The 24,481-nt window shown below is 30.1% G+C and overlaps 1 protein-coding gene across 1 annotated transcript; it reads left to right on the forward strand.

The window, feature by feature from the left end:
- Positions 1–16,756: 16,756 nt before the first annotated feature.
- LOC126669652 (gibberellin 2-beta-dioxygenase 8-like) lies at positions 16,757–19,865 on the forward strand. The gene is made up of 2 exons (XM_050363175.2): positions 16,757–17,351; positions 19,151–19,865. Exons 1-2 carry the CDS (start codon positions 16,921–16,923, stop codon positions 19,707–19,709), a joined length of 990 nt encoding a protein of 329 aa, XP_050219132.1. The 5' UTR covers positions 16,757–16,920; the 3' UTR covers positions 19,710–19,865.
- Positions 19,866–24,481: the final 4,616 nt, after the last annotated feature.

The following is a 24,481-nucleotide window of genomic DNA, read 5'->3' on the forward strand; positions in this document are numbered from 1 at the left end:
AGGCCCAAAGTTAATACTCACCAGTTCTCTATAAAAAGTTTAATTTTACACGAGGACAACAAAAAAAAATTAAAATAAAAAATTATAGTTATGTCGGTTTTGTCGTTTAGAATGGGATGTCAAAAACTCTGAATTTTGTCAAATAGAATGTGATGGAGTGAATACTATCCTTTCTCGTTTTTGGGCAATTGAAGTTCACTGTTTCAAGCTTCCACCATGAATGCATGCGCTGGAAGCCAATTGTGTTAACCTTGGGGACGATCAACTGATACAAATCGACACCTTGATTCTGTCGAATTATCGTTTTCATAGCAGCGGCTCATCTATGACACAACTTAATAGATAAATTCTTTCTAATTTAATCTCTACTGCTTTGTTTATAGGCCTAATTACTTAAAAACCACCCACCTTATAACTTTTTTTCATTTATACCATGACCTAGGAAAATTTTCAATTGTACCATATTTTCGATTTTTATGTTTCGTTTGTACCCCAAAAATAATTTTTTTTATAATTTAATTAATTTAAAGATGAAAATATTAAAAACAAGATATATAAATGATTAACATTAACGTTTAATTAGAATATAGGTTAAAAATGAAGGACTAATTTAAACTCTTTTTTAAAAGAAAATAGGTCAATTCAACTCATTGGGGTAGAGATTAAACATAAAAATCAAAAATAGGGTACAATTGAAAATTTTCCTAGATCATGGTATAAATGAAAAAAAGTTATAAGGTGGGTGGTTTTTAAGTAATTAGGCCTTGTTTATATTAAATTAAAGGCTCCTTCAATACTTTGGACAAATTTAAACACCCACTTTAAAACTTGGAAAGGGATCAAATCCTGTGTTGCCGGCAGATCCGCTTCATTGTAGTAAAGCAAACTGAAAAGTACAAGGCCATGGCTTCTCTGAGAAACATAGTTCATATGCCACAGAAAACAATATCCAGCTTCAACATACAAGCACCATTCATCTTTGCAATGACAAAACTGAAATTGCAAAAAAGATTTTGCTAGTGTATAAACATACCACCAAAGGTCTTTCGATTTTTTTACCGTTCTCACCGATGTTTATAAATTAATTTTTAACAAAACAATCCAGAGTATATAGGTTTTTTTATATATTTTTTGTAATGAACTGTAAATAAATATCCTTTCTTGGCAGAATTGATGATTGCAAAAATAAATAAATAATTGGTGGTAGAATTGTAATTCAAGATAAAAATTATAATTTTATTTGTAAATAATTTTATTTATCAAAACAATGTCTTTTATGTGACTGCTGCACATCAGTTCAAACTCATTAATTTTAAAACGATGATATAATCGCAAAAAATGAAAAGATAGTGAATGAAATTGATAATTTTTAAAAGTCGTTATGGAATTAGATTATAAGGTAAAGATGATAATTTTATATATGTAATTAATCTGTTTTTTATAGAAATATAAATATGAATTTTTATATGTGGTTTGGTAAATCAAAATTGTTAGATAAATTGAGTTTTTAGAAGTTAGTTAAGGTAAAATTCTATATGATAGAACTAATTAGATCATGTTTGGTTTATAGAAAAAAGGCCATATTCGGTTCATGTAATATATGCGGAATGGAATAGCTATTTCGTATAAAATGAAAATTCTTTGCTTTGATTTATGGAATAGGTCTTCTACAGAATTGCTATTCCATAATTTTGTAGAATAAGTACTCCTCTTAAAAACTAAAGAATGGCTATTCTATTTCTCATGAAATAGCTATTCGGCTAAACCTATTTTAAGGTCTCTGAACTATATGTTTTTTGTTCATTAGGTCCCTCCACTTTTATTTGACTTCCTCAAGTCCCTAAACTTTCATTTTTTTGGTTCATCGGGTCCCTAAATTTTTATTTGACTTCCTCAGATCCCTAAATTTTTATTTTTTTGTTCCTTAGGTCCTTAAACTTTTGTTTTTTTTACTTCATTTAACTCTTTAAATTGATCTCTCTTAAAGGATCTAATGAACCAAAAAACAAAAGTTTAGGGATCTGAGAAGTCAAATAGAAGTCGACGGATCTGATAAACCAAAAAATGAAAGTTTAAGGACCTGAGAATGCCAAATAGAAGTTGAGGAACCTGATAAACCAAAATTGTATAGTTTAAGGATCTTAAAATGGATTTAGCCTACCTATTCTATTCCATGAACCAAACATGGCCGAAATAGCATGGACTGGAATAGTTATTTTAAAAGGGATGGAATAACCATTTTTTAATTTTTGAGAGTATTTATTTCATAAAATCATGGGATAACAATTCCATGAACCAAAGTAAAAAAAAATCATTTTATACGGAATAATTATTCCATTCCGCATATATTTTATGAACCAAACATGATTTTAAATCTATTAAAAGAATTAAACTGTAGATACTTTTAGTATAGCTTTTAGAGTGTTTATCTCATATATTGATTGTGTTATGTCATATTTACAACAAGCTAATGAGCATTTGCAATAGAAAATATTTTAATTATTATTATTTAATTTTTTATTATTAATTTTTTAGTAATATATTATTAGTTTATTGTAAGAATGACATAACGTAACGGTTATGTGCAATAATTTTTCTAGGTTTTAACTACTATAAGTTAATAATTTTTCTAGGTTTTAACTACTATAAGTTATTTATGATATGAGATCAACATTCAACTATGGAGCAGTTAATATGGGTTTGAGACTAAAAAGGTTAAGATTAAAAAGTGAAACTACCTTACTTAAGATACCAAAAGATTCTAAAAATATTTGTTAGGAATATTGGAATGCCGAGATAATTATTTTCAGTTTGGACCAACTCTTTTTTTCTTCTTCCAACAAATAGAAAAAAAGACCACTCCTTTAAACTCATGTAAATATTATTTTTTTCCCGTTCGCGCTACTTCGTTCGTCTCTTTCGTTCGCGCTATGAATTTCTCAACATTATTTTTAGATTTGTGTAAATTTTTATGTTTTTTGGGATGATTTAAACATTTTGTAAATAAATTATTGTAGATCTATAATTTTTTTTTGTTTATAAAATTATTCTATTATTCATAAAATTATTTTGTCTTTCTCTTATCCATAGATTTGTTTATTGCTACTGAATTTGTAAAAAATAAATTGATTTATGGTGTATTTGTAGTGATTTTATAATATATTTATGTTATAGTGTATTTTTGGTGTATTCATAGTGTATTGCTGATGTTTTTCGGGATATCTATGTTTTTGGTGTATCTATGCCGGTTTTTTAGTATATCAATGGTGCATTTTGCAGTATTTATGGTGTATTTGCAGTGTTTTTATGGTATAGACCACAAAAACACTACAAAATGCCATAAATACACTATATATACACTATATATACACTATTCTTACACTTTAAAAACACCATAAAACACTATATATATACTATTGTTACACTATAAAAATACGATAAAAAATAAAAAAAAATTCTAAGAAAAAAATCTATAAAAAAGAGAATAAATTATTAAAAATTGAAGGGTTGTGCAATCGGTTGGTTCGTTCGACCGAACCGAAAAAACCAAAAATCAAAATTGGGTGAAAATCCAAAACCGAAAAAAGGTATTTGTGAAATTAAAAAAAAATATTTTTCGGAAATAAAAAAAATCAAAAAACAAAGTCAAAAACTGACATGTAAAAGTGTAAATAAGTAAAACATGTATTCTAAAAAATTACTACTGTAAATATCCGATTTTTTTAAAAATATTTTGTTTTAAAAGAGGATAATTCTGTAAAAATCAAAAATATTGTTATGTCCATAACAATTGTTACTCTAAAAATAGTGTCAACTTTTTAAAATACATTAAACTAGTGCCTTTCACTATTCTTCGGGTAGTTGGTGTGCTTAGAGAATAAAATAACTTCCTTTGTAATTAAATTTATAAGTCATCTTAATAAGAAAAAATATTATATATGCAACGATACATTTATATTACACGGAAATAAAATATCACCCGATATCAACAAATTCAATAATTATTTGTAGCCTGATTTGTAGTCGAGCGACGGGAAAATGGTCAAACATGCTGTTTTTATACATTTTAAAAAGTTAAACCACTGACTTAAAAGAAATAAAATAAAAATACTAAAATAAAAAATTTTAAAAATACAAATGCCGCTAATGTAATTTATCCATATAAATAAGATATGTGAGCAAGTCACACTCAACCATTGAATATAAAAAGTCGACCACACGGAAAGTACTCGTAAAAATTTAGGTTGGTTGGGGTAATGTTTTGTTGTTTGATTGTTTGAAACTATGTTTTGAATGCTGCCTCCCAACTACACATCCTGTCTACCAAATAGACAGGTAGTATTTCAATGGTGGAATTAATGAGTGAGCGAGCCATTTTTGTTAAATTTTAGTATTTTGTATTTTGAGCAGTTTTTATTTTTTTTTTAAAATTATTGGTAGCTTTACTAATATAAAACATCAAATATTAATTTTTAATAATGTAAAATATCGAGTAATTTTTTTGATGAAAAAATACAGATATTACCAGAATCTTTTTGATAATATTAAATATAAGATCAGTATTGTTTTATTTTGTCTAGCATATAGAGTTATGAAATTTGTTTAAGGGTTTCGAAAGCAACTGCTAGACTGTAGAGAACATTAATATAATTTTCTGAAATAAAAACTGATTTTTTGACATTTTAAATTGCTATGATGTTTAATTTTGGCAAAATCTATCCTACAATTTTTGTACTATTTTTTTTTACATCGTTTTTAGGTGTTTTTGTTCTTTTACTTGATCCCTATATTTTTAAAAATAATTTTAAAAATCTTTTCGCTAATAAAAGTATATAAGTGTAAGGGATCAAGTAAAGTTGTTTTTGAAAGTGCAGAGATTAAGTAAGAAACAAAAAGACTTATAAAATTGTTTTCAAAAGTACGAAAATCAAGTAAAAAAATAAAAATATTTAAAAACGAAGTAAAAAGAAATAGAAAGTACAGGAATCTTAGGATTAGTTAAGTCTTTAATTTTATCTGATAAAATTTTAAGGATTGGTTAATTCTTTAATTGTAAGGTGTTTATCTAATCAAATTCTAGAAATATAGGATTAATTATAAAATAAATTATGAACTTTAATCGTAAAATTATAGAATCTAATGATCTAACCTTTGTGTGCATTATCAAGGAGGGTAGCTCATTATAGATTCTATAATTCGGATTTCGCTCATAATGTGCATGATGTTTTTAGAAGTATAGATTAATTTAAATTAATTGTTCTTTTTTGGGCTTGTACTCTTGCTTTCGGCATTCTTTGGTTTAGGAATGTGATAATATTATTATTTTAAAAAAAATTGTATTCTAGCATATTTTATACGAATTTTTAATTCTAACGATTAAAAATGATCCAACAATGTTTTTTATAGTTCAGACCAATGAGCAATTCTTTGTTTAAGATGACGCTATGGACACTAAAATATGTGCTATTTTAACATCCATGTATTTTAGAGTTGATATCACTAATTTTCATTAAAAATTATTCGATGTCTCGAATTATAAACCTTTAATAATTGGTCTAATGTCGTGGATGGTTGACCGTCGTCCCCTTATTCTGGAGGCTTTTCGGTCTGGTTCAAAAAAAATCGATCTTTTAGCCCTTTTCAATTTCATTCCGATGTTTAAATTGATCTTTCATTTGAAGAAAAGATCAATTTATTATTTTTAGCATATATGCCAAATATCATTTGTTGTTATAAATTGAATAAAAAAACCTTCTTCCTATGAATTCAAATAATAATAAAATAATTAATAATAATTAATATTCCGATATTTGAACGATCTTGACTATGTCGCAGCATCCTCCTCTGACTTTGCTGCCGCATTTCAATCCGCTGTTCGTTTTTCTCGAGACAAACCCGATTTGGGTTCGTCTCGAGAAAAACGAATCAGTTGTCTTCCATGGAAGACAACCAGCGTTCGTTTTCTTCCATTGGTCTTTCTCCATGAAAGACGAACCAGAGTTCATTTTTCAGGGTGGATGATGAATCAGATCTGGTTCGTCTTCCTCGAGACGAACCCAAATCGGATCTCTCTCGAAGAAGACAAATGTGTTTTTATTAATTTAATTTTTTAAAAAAAAAAACAAAAACAAAAAAAACACGTCCATGATGTAATTGGTCAATGATTGACTAATCGTCTTGATATAAAAATCTCCTTGACGCTCCTCAAAAAAACTTACAATTCCAACCTCTGATCTTATTGCAAATATGTTCCTTCACATAATAGAAACCTTGATTCTTGCCTTAATTAGACACTACCTACATTTAGAACGGCTGAAATACTACTTCATAACTCTTTTCTCACATCGCAGCTAAATAAAATATTGTCTAGTCGTTGCCCCGATAAAAAGCTTGTATCGGTTTAAAATACTCTTCACTTCACCCATTTCATCAATAGAGGCCCGAAAAAAAGATAACAATCGTCTGCGAAAAATAAGTAACTAATCGACGTAGCTCTCTGACAAACCTCCACACCATGTAATTAGCCATTTTTTTCACTCTCCGCTAGAATCATACTCAAACTTTTAACACAGCCACACAAGTAATAAACAAATAAGGTGATAAGGAATCAGCTTGCCGCGAGCCACAACTCGGACTAATGGGATTTAATTCAAGATTGTCATCAATATATGCTAGTGTATCGGATCGAAGAGACAAGTCATAATAATATTAACCAATGATTGGTGTAACCCAACTTCGCCATCATGTCACCAATAAAACTCCATTTTACTTATCAAACGCTTTACTCATGTCTATTTTAAGGGCAACAATTCTGCTCTTGCCACACTTTTTTTGCTTAAGATAATGCCTGATTTCATAAGTAATAAGCATGTTATCGGTGATGAGCCTTTTCTTGCCAAAAGTATTCTCATTTTCAGAAATAATAATCAGCATTAATCTTTTTCATCATGTTAGCAAGTACTTTGAGTAGCCATTGTATTTTTGCCACGTTGTTTCTTTTTAAGATAATGGCTGATTTCGTAAGCAATAATGAAGTTATCAGTATTGAGCTTGTTCTTGGCAAAAGCACTCTGATTTTTAAAAATAATAATCGACATTATCTTCTTCATCCTGTTAGTAAGCACTTTAGAAAAAAAAATTATATACAACATTGCAAAGCGTTATAAGGGGAGAAATCAGAATCAGACACATGGTTTTTTATTTTCGTAATAAAGACAATTTACCCCATGTTCATAGCTTTTTGAAGGACATTGAAGTGGTCTTTGAATCAATTTCGTTTCTTGGTGGTTCTCATATTTTGATCAATTTTCATTCTGAACAGTATTTACTACGCTTCAAGCAAGATTTCAAAAGCATGATAGCTTTCTTCGATTCATATACTCCTTGCGATATCTTTTTTTCATCGAATGAACGATATACTTGGTTAGATCTTGTTGGAGTCCCCCTTATTGCTTGGTCTGAAGATTTCTTCATGAAGGTTGGAGACAGATTTGGAAAATCTATTTCAGTTCACCCTATGGTTTCTTCAAAAGAACGTCTTGACTCCGTCTCAGTTCTCATCACAACTTCGACACAGCATATTGACTGTACTCTTCCAGTGGTTATTGATGGAAGAGAATTTAATATTCAAGTGACCGAATCTTCTGTTCCTATTCTGATTTCCAACAATTTGCATAACACGGATTCTTCAACAGAATATGGATCAGATACAGAATCAGTTCCTTCAAAAGATGAGATAAGAAAGGCTGATGACACTACTTTCGTTGAGCAAGAAAAACAACGTGAGCAGCTTTCTTTGCTTGACGTACAGGCCAAACACGTAAAGTATAATAATGGACCTGCTAATTCTGGAAACGATACTGTTTCATCCCCAGAACATTCAACCGAGCCATTGAACTCTAATGAACATCTTCCACCACCAGACAAGTCATATATCACTCAAAGAAGGAAATTTGTACCTAGCATTAGTCCAGTAACAGTCAATCGACCAGTTGATCCTTCTATTGATTTACAATCAATAGCATACACAGAAGAAGCAAAAAAGACATTTGAAGTTGGAGTAAAATTGGGCCTATTTGCTGAGGAACTAGAGAAGGAAATTGTAGAGCTTCTCACTCAGAAAATCATCAAGGAGCATCAGACTTGTCAGTAAGTCTCTGCTAATCAAGGTTATTTTTAACTTTTTTATGTCTGATACATTTAATTTCATTACTTGGAACTGCCGAGGCGGGATCACTCATTTTCGCAAGCAGAGATCGATTAAATCGTTTGTTTCAACTCTCAATTTATCTCTTGTGGGTCTTGTTGAAACAAAAAAAGAGTTTGTGGACGATTATATGATTCGTAGATTGTGGCCAGATATCGATTTTGATTATTGCTTTTCTAATTCTATTGGTGCCTCCGGAGGTCTTTTATGTATTTGGAAAAAGAGTATGATTTCTCCTTCTAGAGTTCAGAAATCGAGGAGTTGGATCTCTTTAGACTTTGACTGGTTTTCAAAACCTATCAGATTTGTTCTTATATATGCTCCTAATCGTCATGAAGACAGAGTGATAGTCTGGGCTGAAATTGTTCCAGAATTAATTTGCGATAGACTTTGTTTTATTTCGGGTGATTTCAACGACGTCTTGGATCCTTCAGAAAGGGTTAACTGCTCTAGCTTTTCTACTTCCATGATTGATTTTTCTGCTTTTATTAATAATGCTAATCTGGTGGAGGTTCCGTTACATGGTCGTTTCTTTACATGGCAAAATCAGTCTTCCAAATCAAAAATTGATAGATGCTTCGTCTCTACATCAGTACTTACTAAATGGCCAAATCTTCACCTAAAATCCTTAGCTCGCTCATATTCCGACCATGTTCCACTTCACTTTTCTACAGCAGCTCATTTAAACTGGGGTCCCAAACCTTTCCGGTCTATAAACGCATGGTGGAAGCATCCAAGCTTTAAGGACTTCATAGATACTTCTTGGAACTCGGTTTGTTGCCATTCATCTCTTCTTATCAAGCTACGTGAACTAAGAAAACTGATTAGCTCATGGAACAAATCAGTTTATGGGAATCTGAATACTAAGGCTGCTTCGATTCAAAATTCAATTACTGTTTTAGAAGCGATAACTGATACACGGTTGCTATCTGAAACGGAAATGCACTCCCTCTCTTCTCTCCGGGCTGATCTTCTTGGGATTACGCAGGATATAGAATCTCTTTGGTTGCAGAAATCTCGTATGAATTGGGGTCTACTGGGCGACAAAAACACTTCTTTCTTTCACACGGCTGCGACTCTGCATGCTAAGAATAATCATATTTCTGAAATTACTGTAGAGAATGTTCTTTATAATACTCCAGCTGATATCAGAGAGCATGCTAGCTATTTTTACCATTCTCTCTACAAAAGTGAATCTCCTATTTCCTTTAGTCTGAATTCCCTTCACTTCAAGTCTCTGTTACCAGTTCAAGCAGCTGAATTAAGCGGGGTTTTTGGCATGAACGAAATCCATTTGGCTTTGATGGATTGTGATGACAATAAAGCACCGGGACCAGACGGGTTTAACATGTTTTTTTATAAACATGCCTGGCAGTATTTAAAGGAAGATTTTTTGCAGCTGTTCCGCGAGTTTCATAGCTCCGGAAATTTTCCACCCGGTCTTAACACGGCATTCTTGATTCTAATACCGAAAACCAAAGGGGCAAGCAACATAAAGGATTTTCGGCCTATCAGTCTCATTAATGGAGTTCTCAAGATTTTAGCTAAGACTCTTGCCAATCGCCTAGCACCTATTCTTCCTTCGATCATATCTGAGAACCAATTCGGCTTCATAAAAGGCCGAAACATTCATGATTGCCATTCTATTGCGACTGAAATCATTCACCTCTGCTCTCGTCGTAAGAAAGAAACTTTGATGTTGAAGTTAGATTTCCAAAAGGCTTTTGACAGAGTCTCCTGGCCTTATATTTTGAAAGTTCTTGAAATGATGAATTTTGACACCAAGTGGATTCAGTGGGTTTCTTCAATTTTAAACTCCTCTCAGCTATCGGTTCTAATTAACGGCTGTCCTACATATAATTTCTTCATGGAAAGGGGTGTAAGACAAGGCGACCCTATATCGCCTTTGCTTTTTGTTATCGCAACAGAGGGTTTTAAATGTCTTATTGACAAGGCTAAAGACCTGGGCTTGATTGAAGGTATTAATATTGGAGGTTACCATGAGTATGTTTCTTTACTTCAGTTCGCTGACGACACTTTGTTATTCTTGCCTAACGACTTGGATATGGTGATAAACTTACATAGAATCCTTCGTTGCTTTGAGCTGATATCTGGACTGAGTATCAATTACCATAAAAGCTCTCTAATTGGTCTTAATGTACAGAATGAAGACCTTCAAGCTGCTGCCTCTATTTTGCATTGCAAAATTGAGACCCTTCCTATCAATTATCTCGGTATGCCACTTGCCAAGAGGTCTCTCTCACGTAACCATTTCTCATCTTTGATTCAGAATTTTTCGAATCATCTTGCTCATTGGAAGGGAAATCTTTTGTCCCCCGCAGGTAGATTGGTCCTTATTAAATCCGTTCTCTGTAGCTTGCCTGTATATTCTATGTGCAGCTTTGTTGTCCCGGTTAGTGTTATTGAAGCAATGGAAACTCACATGAGGCAATTTCTTTGGAAGGGCAGCTCGGGCTCCAGAGGTATTTGCAAGGTGGCTTGGAATACAGTATGTCTTCCTACCAGTTTAGGTGGTCTCAATATACCCTCTTTACGTTTAAGAAATCGTAGTCTTCTTTACAAATGGATTTGGAGATTGATGACTTGTGATAGGAATTCTCTATGGTTTTCGGTTATTAGTGTGAGCTCCGGCCTTCTCTCTTGGCATGATTTACTTAAACCAAATAAACGAAACTTATCTTTTTTATGGCGTGGAATACGTGCGAGTTGTGTGAACGATGTTGCTAGCTGGAACCTTTTCATGTCCAATATTAAGTTTTCAGTTGGAAATGGCAACTCAATCAGGTTTTGGAGAGATATTTGGATTCAAAATCATACACGGCCACTATCAATCTCTCATGAAGCTCTTTTTAAATTGGCCTTAAATCAAGAGGGAACAGTTTCTGAATTTGCAGCTGCGCCGTCGGTCAGTATCGATAGATTTAATTGGCGACGAAGGCTACGCGTTGGTGAAGCAATAATCATGGCAGACTTACTTGAGCAGATAAAGAGCTGCACATTACAAGCGGACCTTGAAGATACAGTTTTCTGGGTTAAATCTGGACATAAATACACAGCATCAGACTTTGTTCGGCTTTCAACTTCCGTCCATCATGAGAATCAGTTTCTCATCATTCTCTGGAAACAACGCTTACCACCTCGAATTCTTTTTTTCATTTGGTTGGTATACAGAGACCGTATTGCTTCAAACCAATTCTTGAGGATAAGGGGTCTTCTTCAAAATGAAACAGCAGGTTGCTCTTTTTGTTCAGAAATTGAATCTTCCATGCACATTGTCCTTCATTGTGTAACAGCTCGGGTGTTTTGGGTTACTCTACTTCGGAAATTAAATGTTTGTGGTTGGGTCTTTCCGGATGTTATTGATAATTTCTACTATCAATGGATGTCTCTAGCTTCTTCACGATATAGAAATCTTTGGGGTACTATTTGGTTCTTCGGTGTTTGGGAAATTTGGAAAGCGAGAAATAAGAGAGTTTTTCGTCACGAGACAACAAATTATACGGATTTGGTTTTTCTTTGTATAAACAAGGGTGTGATTCATTACAAATATCACAATCCGAGTTTTAGTTATGATGGTAATGATGTATTTAGATCGCTAGATTTTCTCTTTTCAAGCTAGTTTTTCGGCTTTTGCCTTCCACTTCTTGTGGATGAGCTAATAAATTCATCATTTATCAAAAAAAATAAAGACAATTGCAGTATATCATCCAATAGAGTTTTATATTAAAATATATATTAAATCATTAATTAATTATTATTCACAATTAACTTTTTAAGGCAGTTTTTCAAGGCATTTTTGTATATCAAATATAATACAATCTGGATTTTTAAAGTAATTTATTTTGATTTGGATTATGGAAGAAATCCAAACGATGTAATTTATTTTGATTTTTACGAACAGAGGAAATAATTAATTTTGCAATTACCCAAAAACATATAACAGTCACAAGACCAAATTAAAAGCACAGGAAATTGTCTCCCGGTTCCGGCTCCGCTTAGTTTCCTTGCCGCCCTCTTCACCCTACCATTAATGTCTCAAAGTAGAACCTGCATGCAAGTTGGTCCAATTAACATTTTATTTTATATTTCCTATCTACATTTTAGGATAATTTACTTTCTGAATTATCTCTCTTCTAAAAGGCAGAAGGTAAAATAAACTATCAATTTATTATCAAAATTATTTATCAGTCATTTTTTTGGCACAAATACACCCTCGTATTCTTCAAATTGAACAATTATACTCTCATTGTTTTAAAAACGAACAAACAAATCTTTTTAATTTACTTTTGGAACACTTATCCCCCAAATTTTTAATAAATATTAAAATTATTTTTGGTATTTTTTCTATATGATTATGAAGACATGTCAGCCATTAACGAGTGTTTCTTATGATTTGGAGAAAAGGGGTTATTTGTTTTATTTGAAAATAAAAAGAGCTAAAAGACTAAAAGGGCATACATGTATTTTTGTGAAAATTACGAGGGTTTTTTGTATTTTTTTCCCTTTTAAAATTATCCGTAAACTTCTTTAAAAAAGAAGAAAAATATCCTTAAACTTAGTTTGCATTTCGATTGTCTTTAAATTTTTATACAATAACTTAATAGTTCATGCACTCAATTGTTTCTCTATTTTTTTTTATAATATGTCAATTGACTTGATGATATACTTGATGACATGTTATCCATTTGAAATCTCATTAAATTCATCAAAAATATAAATTATTTTAATGAATTTGTAAAAAAAATCCAACAATTTGATTTTTTTTGAGATTTTTCATTAACTTTTGTATGAATACAATGAAATTCAAGCTGGCTGAGATGTCATCAAACGAACTTATTAGTTCTTATACATCATCAAAAGATAATGAAGTTAGAAAAAATTCACAACGGAATCTATTAAAGTATTGATAGAAATTTAGTGATATTTTTATACAAATTAAAATTTAAAGACAATTTGAGAAAGAAAATATATTTTAAAAAGGCTAAATTCATCTAGAAGTCTATATTTTTTTTGAAAATTTTTATATTTTATTTTTTGTATTATCTGATCCCTCTATTTATATTTTTCATATATTTTTTAAGTTTTTTCTAGTCTTTTGAGTGACTGCAGGAAAAAAATTGTAAATAGAAAGACTAGAAATTTTTTAAAAAGAACCTAAAAATTAAAAATAAATAAATAGAAGAACCATATAATATAAAATAAAGTATAAAGATCTTTAGAAAAAAAAATATAAAGTACAGAGACATCTAGATAGGTTAAACTTTTGGAAAAACAGTTAGTAAACGTTATCTGGTTTGTTTTCTATTATATACTAAAGAATTTTGTTAATGATTGTTTAATTAAAGGAGCAAGACATTAAAATATATTTTTTATTTAAAAAACATGAAAAATTTATATATTTATATTTTTCTTTCATCTAAAGGTTTAATGTAAAGGTGAGTATTTAATTCAAATCAAATTTGACTAAACTTTTCTTTACTTAAAATTGAAATGAAAGGAATTTATAAAAATATAGGTAGAATATTTTTAGATAGAATACATTTAAAATAACATAGCACAATACAAAATTAAATGAAAATAAATTTGATATAAACAGTTCGTGTTATAAACTAATCAAAATATTTATGAGACGGTTAATTCCGTTTTTAAACGGATAAGACACATATAATTCATTTAGAGATGATTAAAAAACTTTTATTTAATTATTGTTAATTTATTATTTTTAAAATCTTGTTTTATTTTTTAAATTAAATAAAAGTATCATATTATTAATTTTAATAGGTTTTAATGATTACAGGTGCATTATATCAAATCAAAATGTTTTCTAAATGGTTAAGGGGATTTAAACATGTCATTTCAAACAGATTGTCCCAATAATACGTTTAAACAAATTTATACGTATTATGATGTTGTATAAACTGTATCATAAACATATTGTGTTTGAGTTTTATATACCGAATATGATTATTAATCATGCAATGTTCATGGTTGATTAGCCGTGTTTTATATATACTCAGAAGAAAATTTTATATGATCCGAAAATACAAATATTTAAATCTATAAGAATATAGTCAGTCTTATTTTTTTTCTGGTTCAGTAAAAATATTGTTCAGTTTAATTTTTACTAAACTTAAGTAATTTTTTTAATTTTCAACCTTTTAACAAGATTAATAAAATCAATTTTATTCTATTGCTAAATTAAATCAAAATGAAATGAATTTATTGGCTTGATTTAATTAGTTAGTTTAATTTTATTATTATGTGATAAGTCCAATATATATAAATATTTTGGTTTTTACACAACTTAAATTAGACAATTAAATTCTGAGCAAATTACTTTCATATCCCTCACGTTTGTTATAATTCACAGTTTGATACCTCTTGTTTGAAAAATCAAACGATTTGGTACTTCAGTTTTGATTTTTTAAACTATAAAGCCCTTCTGTTAGTTCCGTTAATAATTTGATATTTATTTTCAAACGATTTGCTACCTCAGTTTCAATTATATAAACGATTTGGTACCTCATGTTTAATTATTTTAACAATTTCATACCTCATTTTTAAACGTTTTGCAAACGATTTGGTATCTCACATTTTATTTCATTAACGATCTGATACCTATATTTAACAGAAGGGCTTATAGTTTACAAAATTAAAATTCAGGCACCAAATTGTTTGATTTTTAAATAAGGGGTACCAAACTATGAATTATGACAAACGTGAGGGGTCCTAGAGTAATTTGCTCTTAAATTTTTGAGTGATGTCGATTAATATAATTTAGGATTAACTTCTTTTAAGATCCCTTAATTTTATATTTTTAGTTCTTAACTTTTATTTGATTTTATTTAGTCCCTGAATTTTATATTTTTTTGTTCATTTTGTCTTTAAATTTTCATGTGATCTTATTTTATCCCTGAACTTTGATTATTTTGCTTTCTCGGGTCCTCAAACAGATGGAAATTCAAAGACCAGATAAATAAAAAATATATAAAATTCAGGGATTAAATAAGATTAGATAGAAATTTAAGAATCAGATAAGCTAAAATGTAAAGTTGAAAGACCACATAAAAGTTCAGAAACCAGATAAAATAAAATGATAAATAAAAAAAAATCTTAAAATGAATTAATTTTATAAGCCAATGTGGACCTAACTTGAATGGTTAAGGCGTTTTTAAGTGCATCGAGAGATTGTGATTTCGAACCACGCCTCGATAACTAATTAATAACTAACAATTAAAATTTTAAAAGTCGATTACTATTTTTGATAAAAAAAAAATTATCGTCTAATTAATAGGGCTCTAGTTGACCGTCATGTCACTGTATTTTGACATGGATAAAGTAGAATCACTAAAGAAAATTATTGATAATAGAAATTGGTGGAGAGTATGGTTAGGAATTAAAATTCATGGACTATGATGGGAAAAAGAGGATAGTCGATGGACTGTCAATAAAAACTGTTTTATTTTTTTATTTTGAAATAAATTAAAATATTTGAATTTTTACAATTCATTAATTAAATGGGTGAGAAATAAAATTATCATGTCTTTATACTTAGGGAAAAGAATTATTTATACCTTTAAGTAGAGGTGACCGTGGGCCGGGTCAGCCCGTGAACAGGTCCGGAACTGGCGCGGTCAAACCCGGTCCGGAACCGGTCAAACCCGGAACCAGACTAAAATTGGCCCGGAACCGTACAAAGGGCGGTTCCCGGCCGGTTTCATATTTGTTGAACCGTGAACCGACCGTTCCGAGTCGGAACCGGCGGTTTAAGAGTCGAACCCGTTGATAAAAAATATATATTATATATTTAAAATATATATTATATCTTTATCATATAATATATTTATTTTTGCAATAAAATATATATTATATTTGTTTTAGTTAAAGTTTTGGTTAATTTTTAAAAAAGAAATCTTTATTTTCTTGTAATACTATTTCCATAAGTTATCTTATTGTTAAATTATATTTTTTAGTAATTAAATTTTATTTTAATTTTAATTTTTTTTCTAAACCGTCCTAAACCGGAACCGGAACCGGAACCGTCCGGTTCTGAACCGTCGTGGAACCGTCTCTTAAGCGGTTCCGGGCCGGTTTCACATTTTCTTGAACCGTGATCCGGCGGTTCCGAACCGAACCGCCGAGTTATGAACCGTGGCCACCTCTACCCTTAAGGTTTGTTTATAAGATCAAGTGAGCTTTTAACGTCTGGAATGGTTCATATATGCTCCTAATGTCTTAGAAAGTGAACAATTAGGCTCATGTTTTAACTTATATATGAGACGTTCGGGATCTGGTTGTTAAAATCGAAAGGTATAATTGTTCAATTTTTAAGACGTTAGGGATATATTTTAATTTTTCCGGACGTTAAAGGCTTACTTGATCGAGTCAAACATTAAGAGTATATATGGCGCTTTTCCCTTATATTTATAAAAAAAAAAATCACTAATATACTTGAATGAATATGTGCGTAGAACTTTTTCCCTTTTCACAACTTAAATGTATCGCTTATTCAAGAATTGAATTGCATGGTACCACCACCAAATGAAACCCAACCATAACAATGATTGCAATCTATACCATGTCTTTGACTTATTTTGGAGATGCTCAAACTCCATTTCCTATAAAGTTCACTCTTCTTAAACTCTCAACAAAACATAAAAACCATTTCAACTCTCTCACTTCCCAACTCGGCCATGGCTAATGAACCTCCATTGCAGCAAACCATTAATTCACTTCTGAAAGAAACATCAGAACTCGAAATCTCGAAGGTCGAAGATCAGATCGAGCTACCTATGATCGATCTAAATTGCTTAAAAAAGGGATACAAAGAGAGGGAAAAATGCATGAGAGAAATAGTTGAAGCAGCAAGAAAATGGGGTTTTTTTCAAGTTATAAATCATGGGATTTCAAAAGAAGTATCGGAGAGCATGAAATATGAACAAATGAAGGTATTTCAAGAACCGTTTACGATGAAAATTGGTAAAAATTTCTTGAATTTGCCGGCTAATAGCTATCGATGGGGAAACAGTGAAGCTACTTGTCTGAAGCAGTGTTTCTGGTCGGAAGCTTTGCATATATCAGTTGCTGATATCTCAAGACTGGATGGACACATGACTAATCTCAGGTACGATAGACATATTTTCACGCGAGTTCAGTTCGTAACATAGTATTATGAACTTTTGGTGTATATAACTATAGGTATTGTTGAGTCAAATATTCAATTTTATCAAAATATATATTCTTTCGTTGTTCATATCAGTAATTTTTAAAGGAAATTGTCTAATGTTGCAAATTATAAAAAGCCGATAGATCGTTTAACTTGATAAAATTAAAAAATTTATATTGAAATTGTAAACACGCATAAAAATTTATGATTTGTTTTGCATTTATTTATATTTTTAAAATTCAATCCGGCCAATTCAATCTAATGTCATAGATATACTGAAGTAGGAATATGTAAAAACTGATCTAGACAAAAAAGTTGGATTTTTTTTTTAGTCCAATTTGGTTTTAAAAATAAAAATAGTTTAAATTTATCTTTCCTCTCAAAAAAAAATCTTTTGTTGCAAACCTAATTGAAAAAATCAAACTGAAAAATGAATTGAATGAACTAATTCGGTTTAAAATTATAGAGTTTATAAAATTAATTGAGTTTAATTTTTTTCAAAAAAAATAAAATAAACCTTAATTATATTGGATTTGAATTGAATATACACCCTACATCAATAGAGTGAACTCAAACCAGTGATTAAAAAACCAAACATGGCTGAACAATTGAAGCGGTTAAACCGGATCAAACAGGACAGTTGTCCTATTCGATTTATTTTAAAAATCAAAATTTTGACTGAATCAGATTGCACCGAATTGGACTGGATTGAACTGTTGGTTGAACCGGTGATTGAATCGCTGATCCAACAAGTTAGACTCTAACTCATATCTAAAATTTGTTTTAAATTTATTTCACTAAATTGGTTGAATTGAAAATCGATGGTCTTATTGGTTTGGCCACCGGTTCAATTTTTCAAACTATGATTCAATAAAAAGATATTGCCACATTTCCCCTCTATTTAAGAGAGAAGTGTTGAAGAAGTGTGAAAAGAGTGTTGGGTATTGGTCAGAAGTTAAAAATTAAAATAGTTTGTCACTTTCAAATCTTATCTTGGTCACAAAATATTACCCTACAAAAACTTATCAAAATCAAAATCATGTGACACATCTACAAATGTTACATGCAAGTACTGGGATTAAATGGTCATGTCGATGTTAGATTACCACCTAACTGCCAAACAATTTTCTTATCCTTAAAATTCAATACGGCTAAATCAATTCAGCCATTGGAGCTTGACCCAGTGTTTGGGAACTTTACACATCTTTTAGGCAGCTACCACATATAGATTGGGACCTCCTTTAGTGTCCTCACACCTATGTTAGCATGACAATTTTTAAATTAAATTTTTTATTTTTATACTCCTTTCTAAAATTTTAAAATTCAGAATTTATATATGTTATAATAAAAAAGTATTATTTGAATTAGTATTATTGAATTCCGTTAAAAAAAATTAGTATTATTGAAAACTAATTCGGTTCAATTCCTTTTAAAATCCAAAAATGTAGTCCAACTGCTTTAAATAAATAAAAAGCAGTATGAACCGATAAATCACTGGACCGTAAAATCGTATGATTTATAAGTTTAATTATAATTTATTTATTTTTAAACTACAAAAGTCGGGTAATTGATTTTGGTTATCGATCTTCAAATCGAATTAGTTATCGTACTAGACGTTAATGACGTTTGACAGGTTTTGTAATGAAATTCGGTCAATGTATGCATGCATGAAATCTGATTTTTAGTGTTTGAACATTTTCCGTTTCAGCATTTTCATTTCCGTCCCAATACTAAACAATTTTGTATGTATTTTTCAGATCAACAATGGAAGCATTTGCGAGAAGAGCAACCACCATAGCTGAAACAATAGCCAAAATTCTAGCAGAAAACATAGGAATCAAACCCAATTATTTCAAACAAAACTGCACACCAAACACAAGCTTTCTCCGATTAAACCGATACCCTCCATGCCCAAATTTATCCTCCAAAGTCTGCGGGTTAGTGGCTCACACAGACAGCGATTTTCTTACAATATTATACCAAGACACAGTCGGAGGATTACAGTTACATAAAGATGACAAATGGGTTTGTGTTAAACCTAATCCTGAAGCTCTAATCATCAACGTCGGTGACTTATTTCAGGCACTGAGCAGTAATATTTATACAAGTGTCAAGCATAGAGTGGTTGCGCCTCAGCAAGTTGAGAGATTTTCTGTCGGATATTTTTACTGTCCTCGTAATGAAGCTGTCATTGAGAGCTGCCGGAGTCGGCCGGCGGTTTATAGAAGGTTTAGTTTCGGTGAGTTTAGAGAGCAAGTGCAGAGGGATCTGAGAGCTACTGGTGCTAAAGTTGGGTTGTCCAGGTTTCTGTTATGAAAATTGTGTCAAATTATTTATTTCTGTAAAATCGGTTATATGATATTGTATTTGTTTTTTTTTTTTTAAAGTGGTGATGGTGAGCAAATAATCTTAAATCCGATGTAATTTTTAATTGGATTGAAATTATTAGATTTATGATATGTTAAATCGAGAAGGTATCAGAAATTAATTTTAGCTATCGGGTTCATTATGGGCGGGCAGATTTTCGATCATAAAATTTATAGTTCAACGCAAATTTTAGGCTTTTAAAGATTTATATTCGTTTTTAGAATTTTTCATTATTACTTATAAAAATAATTTTTATTTTACATTGTTAAGATATCATTTAAATCCTATAAATATGTTAATTTAATTAATTCATCACCATCAAATAATACTAAAAAATACACACCTCATGCTAGAAAATTATTTGGCGTTTTGAATTGTAAATGATGAAAACCCGATTTCATATAATAATACAATAAGTCGAGTCCTATAGAATCCGCCCACTGAAGTGGACTTCTAGGACACGTCAAACAGTAATAAGTCAAAGATAAGGGATCTACTCACAGACGGGCTCCCTAAAAGCTTGTAATAGAGGAATCAACTCCTGTAAAAACTCGGCCTTCAAGAACCGGGTCTCTATGGGTTTGCTAAAGTAGAGACGACTGAATCCCTCAGGACTCAGTAAGCACAGATATTCTGAAGTATCATCTAATTATGTATCTTATCCAGAAATTTAGAATCTTAATTTTAATACAATGCTAACAATCCATGAGATTCTTGAAGACTTGTACTTTCTAGAAGATGACTAAGAAAAACATTGCTATAAGGAATCATATTCTTATTTAGAAACACAATCTTGTTTAGGAATTATATTCCTAACCAAAAACAAAGTGGACAAAACCATAGCATAAACAGTGGTCGAAAAAGCATAAACGGCGATTGTACAGAGATCCATAGAGAAATAACACTCTTCATTTATAAGCCACAAGGTAAAGATACAAGAGAAAATGAGTATAGCAGGGCGTGACAGAGGGAATAAGTAGAGAGGGATAAAATGGTACTGAAATTATAATGAAGTATAAATGTATGGTTTAAAAGTCAATTGAGAGACTTCTGCACAAGTTTTTTTTTCAGCCACTAACATATATTTTTATAAAAAATGAGATATGTGCAATTTCTTCTAAAGATATCAGTTATGTCAATTCGATTTATACAAAATTTAGTTCGATCATGCTAAGAGTTTTAAGATTTTGGTAACCAAATTAATCGAATATTTTAGTAATTTTAATTGATTTTCAATTGTTATTCTTTATATTTTTATTGATTTGTCCGACTAATTTTAATTTTGATTGATTTAGTTTTTGTTAATTTAGTCGGGTTTTTTAGGGAAATTAAATATTTGATTAATTTAGTTTTGATTAACTAGCTTAGTTTTTTTATTGAACCGGCTGTTTTCTCACCCTAAAGTTAAAGAGGTTCTTATCTTGATGTACTAAGAACAAAATTTATACAATTCTGCAATCTGTATGAGGATTGGTGAAAAAAACATCTGATTCGCTAACTCACACGAAATGTCTCTGAAGACGCGTGGCAATCTAAAAAAAACATTAAGTAATGCAATCCAGACTATCTGAAACCTAACTACATGCATTACTTAATATTATTAGGTTTTTACTTTTTTAAATCGGCTTTAAATCACAGGTCACACTGAGACACGAAGTCAAGACCTGAAGAATGCACTGAAACGTTTTAGCTACTTGAGCTTGTTTTCTCTGTATACTATATTATGAGAGATAAATATTGCAATTTAGAAACCATTACTAAGTTTTTTCAATACATAACATTTGGGGGTCGGATTGCTTCCTGAGGCAGAACGAGCGTGCTATGAGGGTAGGGTTTAAACTTGAAGTCCACATTTGGTTATATGCCGACATGTAGATGTTCTTCAACCTCCTAACATATTCTGAACTTACAACTAACTTCATGTTTGAGAGTGTTTTGTGATATTTATGTTTTCTTTTGTACAACCAAGTACACACACATATGTCCCAATAGGTGTTTTGTCCACGGAATCAAATAAAAAAGGATAAAAGTAAAAATAAAAGTGCGGGAGACTGAATGCGGTTTGAGCATGATTTAATTAGAACAGCGTCTTAGACCATCTTCAAAGAGAGTCATCAAAATAGGGAGTCACCAAAATGGAAATTGATGACTCCCTATCTCCAAGGGAGTCACCAAAATGCATTTTGATGACTCCCTCACACTCTCTTTCATCAAAAATGGTGAAGGAATTTTTCCTTCACCATTTCACTTTTTCAATATAATAATATAGTTAATTTACATTTTAGTACATATAATTTATAGTTGTATTTAATTAATTACTTACTTATTAAATAATTTAACGAGACAATAATATAAAAATATTACATGAATAAAAATAATTTTATCATTTCACTTTTATGTTGTGTTAATTTAAATAAATTAATGTAATGATTCTTTTAGTTTTTTTATTGTGTTCGTTTAAATAAATTAATATAATATTAATTTTAAAATAGTTTTAATATAAATTAAAATTTATAAGATATTCATAATTAAAAAAATTAATAGCAATTTATTTTTAAAAATATGAATAATATTATAATTCGGACGAATATGAGCATAAATAAGTTTGTGGGTATAATTGGTAAAAAGTGTATAAAATGATAATTATTAAAAATAATTATTATATTAAAAAGTAAAAAAGTAGGTTTTTTGGTGAAGAATTTGGTGATGACCATTGGAGTGAATTTGGTGAAAATTCACCAAATTGAAAAATGGTGAGGGAAAAATGGTGACTTCCCTTGGAGATGCCCTCTATTACTCAGTGTCATGAAAATTTTGTTTACTATCTTATCACTTCTTAATATTTTAAGGCCTAATTGCTTAAAAACCCCCATTTTTTAATATTTTTTTCGTTTATACCTCGACCTAGGAAAAATTAATTTGTACCCTTTTTTTGATTTTTCGTTTTCAACTGTACCCCAAAATTTAATTTTTTGACAATTTAAATAATTAAAGAATGCAAATATTAAAACAATAAAATAGAAGGGTTATATTAAACTTTTTTTTTCGATTTATACAAATACAAATAAGTCCTTTAACTTTAAAACTATTCAATTAAATACTAAAAATTTAATCGTTTTAAATTTTTTTATTGAAAAAACTTTTGACCTACCGTTGTATTTCTTCGATTTACAAATCCGCTACCAAAATCCGATAATTTTTTTACAAAAAATGAATTTTTTAAATTTTTTTTGGGAGGAGCAGATATGCTCCTCCTCCTGGAAGAGGAGCGCGCTGCTCCTTCTCCATGCTGCTCCTCCTCCTCCATGAGGAGGAGCTCCTCTCGAAAAAAAAATTAAAAAAATATTTATTTTTTGTAAAAAATTTATTAGGTTTTGATAGCGGATTTGTAAATAGAAGGTAAATATATTTTTACGGTTTTGTATTTAAAAAATTATAAAATTAATTTTGTAAAGAAGAAGGTATTTTTGTACTATTAATAGTATTAAAGTCTAATTAGAATATAGGTTAAAAAACGAAGGACTATTTTAATTTTTTTTTAATGAAAAAAGTTCAATTTAATGCTTGGGGGTACAGTTGAAATTAAAAATCAAAAAAAGAGTACAAATGAATTTTTTCATATGTCAGGGTATAAACGAAAAAATGTTATAAGGTGGGGTTTTTTTTAAATAATTAGGCCTTATTTTAATTACTTAAAACTCAATAGACATGTGTAATTCTTCAAGAAAAAGAAATAGACATATGTAAACTAAGGTCTAATTACTTAAAAAAACCTTCATCTTATAACATTTTTTCGTTTATACCCTGACCTAGGAAAAAATTTATTTGTACCCTTTTTTTGATTTTTTATTTTCGTCTATACCCTAAAGAGCTAATTTGACCTCTTTTCATTTAAAAAAATATTCAAAATAGTCCTTTATATTTAGCTTATATTCAAATTAAACATTAATATTATTAATTGTACAAAAACACCCTCTTTCTCACACAAATCAATAACTAATAACAATTTACATTCTTTAAAAAAAAAATCGATCCGTAAGAGGAGCTCGAGCAACTCCTCCTTCATGGAAGAAGGAGCAGCAGCTCCTCGTCCTTTCATGAAGGAGGAGCGCGCGCATCTCCTCCTTCCAAAGGAGCAGATCCGCTTCTCCTTTCATGAAAGAGGAGCTACAGCTCCTTATCAAAACCTCCTTCTCGCCTGAATATTAAAAAGATTAATTTTTTCTTTGACAGTTTGTAAATTAGAAAAATACGATGATAGATCGGAAATATTATTTAGTTTATCTAATTTTTAAATAAATTTTTTAAAATAATTAATTATTAAGATTTATTTGAATATTTTTAATGTTGGAGAATCTGTTTGTACTTTTCCAAATAGAAAAAAAAATATGATATAACCCTTGTATTTAATCATTTATAATGTTTTCATCCTTTAATTAATTTAATTGTCAAAAATATAAATTTTGGGGTAGAGATGAAAACGAAAAATCAAAAAAAGGGTACAAATAAACGTTTTTCTAAATCAGGGTATAAACGAAATAATATTATAAGGTGGAGTTTTTTTAATAATTAGACCGTAAACTAAACAAATAATAGCAGCTCATTCTTTTATATTCACCATAAAATAGTAAATTTTCATTCTAAAATATAAATAAAATTTGTGGAGTTTAGAATTGAAAACCTTCTACAATACTCATAAAGATAAAAATTATGTCATTTTT

The sequence above is a fragment of the Mercurialis annua genome, linkage group LG2 (genome assembly GCF_937616625.2).
Source record: "Mercurialis annua linkage group LG2, ddMerAnnu1.2, whole genome shotgun sequence".
NCBI lineage: Eukaryota > Viridiplantae > Streptophyta > Magnoliopsida > Malpighiales > Euphorbiaceae > Mercurialis > Mercurialis annua.